Source organism: Protomyctophum parallelum, assembly GCF_964188405.1.
Source record: "Protomyctophum parallelum genome assembly, chromosome: 19".
NCBI lineage: Eukaryota > Metazoa > Chordata > Actinopteri > Myctophiformes > Myctophidae > Protomyctophum > Protomyctophum parallelum.
Genome location: NC_139717.1, coordinates 7,370,304 through 7,376,355, shown reverse-complemented (window position 1 = coordinate 7,376,355; position 6,052 = coordinate 7,370,304). Strand labels below are relative to the sequence as shown.

General features: G+C 40.7%; 1 protein-coding gene across 1 annotated transcript; it reads left to right on the top strand.

Annotated features, from left to right (window-relative positions):
• Window positions 1–4,380, top strand: abracl (ABRA C-terminal like). The gene is made up of 3 exons (XM_083790125.1): window positions 1–120; window positions 719–784; window positions 1,893–4,380. The coding sequence occupies exons 2-3, from the start codon at window positions 724–726 to the stop codon at window positions 2,075–2,077; spliced, it is 246 nt and encodes an 81-aa protein (XP_083646251.1). The 5' UTR covers window positions 1–120; window positions 719–723; the 3' UTR covers window positions 2,078–4,380.
• The last annotated feature ends 1,672 nt before the right edge of the window (window positions 4,381–6,052 follow it).

Here is a 6,052-nt window from a genome sequence, read left to right as displayed (position 1 = left end):
CGTCACGACTCACGAGTACACAATCTCCACCGCACCGCTGTGTCGCTGACTCGTTTCCCCAGTTCAGTTCCACTGCATCTTTTGCGACAACAACCCGACAACCGAGACCATTGCAGTCAGGTAAATGCGTATTTTAAACTATCCGTGCTTTAGTGCTCTAGTGTAAATTATTTAACCACCATAATGTTTTAAATTGCTGACTTTCAGCAACATTGTTTCAGTATTCGTCCACTCTATGGAATCCGCCCCGTTGGTTCAATGGTTGCACAGGCTAATCAGCAATTCAGCATGCTATTGTAATCTAACATCACCACTTTTTGTCACCCGTTCATTCATATTTATCCCGCCCAGGTGCCGACAGTTTACTATAACATTGTTCCATTAAAGAAGTTCCATTATATCAGTCACAAATCGATCAGGAACAATCTGTCTTCATTGTATGCGGTGCATGCACTTCCGCATTGATGTCTCCTCATGTTGTAACACGTTAAATGAATTACCTCAGAATGAGACTGTATGTAGCCTGTTAAACTGCTGTTGCTCAACTTGCTCAGATATTTCAGCAATTCCAATTACATTCACACATACCATCCTTAACACTTAACACACTCCCGTGCTTAGTGATATAAATTAGTGTTACATATGTTGACAAAGCAAGCTTTCTTAAACGTCTTGAATTCTTTGCTTACAGTAATCTTGATTTTTATCACCTGTATAGTAACCATGAATGTCCAACATGAAATATCTTTGCTTGTGGAAGAGATTCAGCGTCTTGGCAGCAAAAGTAAGTTTGTGATACAATTTCCATCTATCATCATAAAAGTAACTATAACATTACATGCCCAATTCTCAAATCTCATCTACCTGTATATTTGTCATTCTTGGATATATTCTGCAAAATCTTCACAGATGCGGGTCCAGTTGATCTTTCGAGTCATACTCATAACTAATGACCACAATTTCACGATAAAGTTGATTACGTAGGTTACAAACCAAGACCACTGTGGTGTGGCCCAAAGCTATTTAAGTGGGCCAACCATTAGTATAATCTGGTATTACTGGCTTGGTGACAAAACAGGAAGGCATCATGGCCTGGACTGTGTACAGTCATTGCCTTTTGTGGCAAGTCCATTGTCCATTGTTGCTTCTCTCTCTTCACTGATGCTCATAGTCATTGTTCAGCTTTTATTACATCTTCTCTTTCTGTTTATGCTCTCTCTCTCACACACATTTGCAAACCCTCAACCAGTCTGATCAGCTCTCATGTTTGTTTATAAAACTCCATCCTCTTGCTGTTTGACACATATCAATTGATTGATTGAATAATTTATTAACAGTTTGGAGAATTACAGTATATTTAAGCACAACCCAATACAAAGACTGTGGACGACACCGGCATAAACCATTACACTTGTTTAAAATAGGGTCCACCATGTTCAATTCTTCATAACATTTAGAGATGTACAAATATTCACTTCTACATAATAAAAAAGGGGAAATCATCAAAAGGAGGTAAACTGGGAAGAAACAAACAGTGAGTGGAAAAGGGGTGGGGGTGGGATTCAGATTTTACGGGGGCCAGTTTCGAATTGCAGCCGTCTGTAGTGCCCTTTGAGAGCGGTTTTGAAGGAATATGTCAGGATACAGCCTAGGTGCCCGGACTTCTAAGCCAGCGGGCCCAGCCCATCCTGTCTGTCTTGCTTATTTATTTCCACTGCACTAGCCTAGAGGTGAGCATATTGCTGATTTCCCAGTACCCTCTGCTGGACAGACGGCTTTGTGTCACAGTAATAAAAATAATATACAGTAGCTAAGCTACTAGCTTTGTCAGTTTGCATGTGGCTCAACTAATAAAGAAGGGGGTGAAAAAACTATTTAAAATGTCATTTCAGATGCGGATGGAAAAACAAGTGTAAAGTTTGGAGTTTTGTTCAGTGACGAGAAATGTGCCAACCTGTTTGAGGCCCTGGTGGGAACCCTGAAGGCCGCCAAGAAGAAGAAAGTGGTGATGTTCCAGGGAGAGCTGCTCCTCCAGGGCGTCCACGATGACGTAGATGTCATTTTGCTCCAGGACTGAGACCAGCACGTGGCCGTCAGACCGCACCAGGCAGATCTGGCTCAAATGAAATCCTCTCAAATACTTTGAGCAATCGTCTGTGAGAGTGCCAAAAAGCAGGCATACTGTACTGTAATGCTTTCTGGTATATCAATATTTTGCTGCAGGTAAACACTGAAAGGTGCTGAAATGCTGTGTCAATGAGGTCTGCAAAGATCAGTGCATGTTAATTTGTACATACAATGTGTCAATTGCCAATGAAAGGATTGCCATTATAGATTTGTCTAACTTGCGTTATGGGAAAAGCTCAGTATTTGCATCCAAGTATAATGGACAAGCAGCTTTGACAACAAAGCACATGCACTATTTTCCATTACTGCATTAATGACATGTTTATTTTTTTTGCTCACCATGCCTGACACACTATCTATTGCAGGAAAATAATTACAGCATTTGAGAGTATTTTACAAACGGATCTGCCTTTTATGCCCCTATTGTTGCCGGAGATCACATGTGCAAATATGATGACTGTGGACAGTTTCAAGTGATTTGGTGGCCTTTACCACATCACCCACACATGCAAAGCTCAACTAGAACCATTTATTTGCCAGCATAAGGTGGCAGGGAGTTAGGGGCTGAATGACAGCCATGTGTTTTCAAGTGATGAAAAAAATAATAATTGGGCTCTCTATCTCTCAGGCATTGCCATTCCATCAACCAAAAAATGTCAGCCAAGCATTTTGATATACTTTTTAGGACTGCAGATGCACCTGTCCAGAATTTAACATTTTGTATAATGCATACATTATAGTATTTTTTTGTTGTGTGTGTGTGTGTGGCCAGGGTTGGAATGGAATTATACTATTTGTACTAAATGCCTGCCTCGTGCCCCAATGTTGATTATGGTGTGGAAGGATGTATACGATGCATACAGCACAATATTTAGACTAGTTTTTAAGAAATAAGTAAATTTGTGTTGTACAAATTTCAACCATACCTTAAGGGCTTAAAATCCAAAATGATTGTACTCTTTGTTTGCTTTTCTGCAAGCCAAACTCTAAAATTCATAGGATAGTGGTGTGAGTCCACTGTTAATTAGTAAGTGGCATCAAAAGAGGCACTTCCATTTATTGTTTACATGGATCATACCTACTACCTCTTGTGGACTTTGTAATATGACATTCCTAGGCCAACTCCTTTGAAATTAAAAAATAATAATAGGATTTGCAAGTGTTTTTCAAACAGACTTTTCCACATTTCAATTTTGTATTCATGCTATTGTCATACAGTGCTTTCTACCCCGTCGTTTTATATATATCTACATGTCTTTCTCTACTAATCATACTCAACGTTGCCTTTGTATGTCCAGTGCAATACTACAGGGAAGTTGGTTTTGTTATGTCTCTCAGGACTTGATTACCACAACCAAAATGTTTAATTGGCCTGTGAGCTGTGACTTCAGTTAGACGTATTACTTAGAACACAAGAAGTATATTTAGAGGTTCATTGGTATTTGTGTTTTGTTTTGTTTCACACTTTGTGTGGTAGGCCTATGTTTTAAAAGGCATACTCGTTCCATTTCTTGCCTATTTTTGAGTTTGGATTGTTGCTTTGGGTTAATTTTTCTCATAGCAGTCGAGATGTTGCTCTCCAAATAGTGATGATGTTGGCACGGATAGGATGCAGTTTAAATCAAAATACCATGGCCAATATATCATTAAATCAATACCAAATATCTTCACCATTAAAACTTAATTCGTATTTATATTTTAATTTACCACAAGAAATGCAATTGATTCTAACAGTGGAATGAGGTCAGACATGCTGAAATCAAGATTTATTTTTGACATGAAACCAGCATTCAACATTACATTTTCATTTGCTGAACCCAAAGGAAATGGCTGTGATTATGTAGGATCCAGGTTCAGGACTTTGGGGTTATCAATGTAACCATCTAACCTGATGAGGGAAGTAGCAGTATGGAAAGCTGTGTGCAGAGACTAAACACCAGAATGAAAGTTAAATGGTTTCAAGCTTGTGATCTATGAATTTAGCTGTTGTACTTCTTTGGATAAGGTCTGTAGCCTGAGGGGGGAGCTTTGTTTGCACATAACATACAGAAAAACATGAGCCCTGCAACTTAACATTCTCAAGACATTTTCTCAGATAGCCTACATTGCCTGCTTGTGTGTTTGAGTGTGATGTGAGTCCATTGTTGTCTTTTGTATTGGCAGTGACACAATTCCTAAGAGAATGGAGATTTCCATTAAGTGTGGTGGTGTGGGATACACTTCAAGGAATAAAAACTTGAAACTTAAAACTACTTTGATGTGTGGTTCATCTCGTCTTTGCACATTATGAGCAAAACCTCACATTTTCAACTAGTATTCAGGGTGAACATGACTAAGAACAAGACAGTGCAAATGAAGAGATAATTGAGTCAAGAACTGATCCTGTAACAAAATATGCAGTAGGCTGGATGTGCTAGCACGGGTGGGCAACTTTGACGATGGCGAGGGCCAATATATTTCTACACTCACTCCAGAGGACCACAATGCATATTACTGTCGTAGCAAAAATAGCCGATCTACAAGCTCAAAACGCGTCGCAATGAGGTGCGTTTTGAGCTTGTAGATCAGCTATTTTTGAATTGAAAACCTGAATAATGTTTTGCTATTTTTGAATTGGAATCCTGAAAAGTAACCTTTTTATTGAACAAATGCATTTAGTTATAGTTATGTTAACTTTATGAACTGTTAACATAGCTACATTGATCAGTATTCTGATATTAACATGGGGGCCACATTAAGTGAAGGTGGGGGCCGCATGTGGCCCCCGGGCCGCCAGTTTCCCACCCCGCAGCTAGCACAATGGACTTCAGAAATATGCCGTAATTACCAAAACTCTAATATACCGGTAACTAGCAGTGGTGGCTCAGGGGTAGAGTGGGTGGATGGAAACCGCAAGGTTGCCAGTTTGAACCCAGGCTCTCCCAGTGACCCCACGACCCCAGAGTTAGTGTCGAAGTGTCCTTGACCTTGAGCAAGACTGACCTAATTGCTCCTGATGTGCTAGTTGGTGCCTTACTGCCATGCATGGTTTCCGCTGCCATGTGTGTGAATGGGTGAATGCACAACCTATGTAAAGCGCTATATAAATGCACCATTTAAGTTAACTATGTTACAAATACCGACGACCATCATGCTTTGAAACATCCTACTATAAATGTGCCACGTCTCTGTGTGTCTAGTCTGTGTGTGTGTGTGTGTATGGTTGTAATGCACGTGACTCGAGAACCGTTTGCCCCACCGACTTCAAATTCGACACATGCCGCAGGGAGTGCAGTGCCCGGCCTTGAGTCGGTCGGACCCACGGTTCTCCAGAACCACCACAAAAGGCTCTGTTCAGGCTCTGCCAGTGGGCCTAATCAGCCGAAATCCCCTCACCTGTGAAATTTCCAGCCTCTGCCTCAGCCAATTGATTGCCATGGCAACCCCACACTTGCCAATTGATTACTTAACCAGTCCACTTTTCAGTCAGTTTGCATTCTTCACAGGCAGGCAGACAGACAGACAGATACACAGAATCACAGATATCCATGTGGGACACAGCAGACAGTTAAAATGGGTGGTATGACAACAGGTATTGCATACTAGATCTCCATATACAGTATGGTCACAAAAAGGACAGACGTATAGTTAAAACGGGTGCTATAACAAGTTAACAACTGGTATTATTAGGTTCCCAAGTTGCATGGCCAACAGGCACAGGTCTAGTATCTATGCTTTGAAAGTTGTGACCAGTGTTGCCAGATTGTGAGAGAAATAAGCAGCCAGGGGCCAATAAAGCAGATTTATTGAGCCAGGATCATAAATCCTGGCTGAATGCAGAGCCTGGCTTTTCGGTGGAACACAGATTTACTGATCCTTCTTTGTGGGGTATTATTGCAGTTGGCATCCTTAATAGTTGCATTACTGCTCCTTCTGTATATCTCAG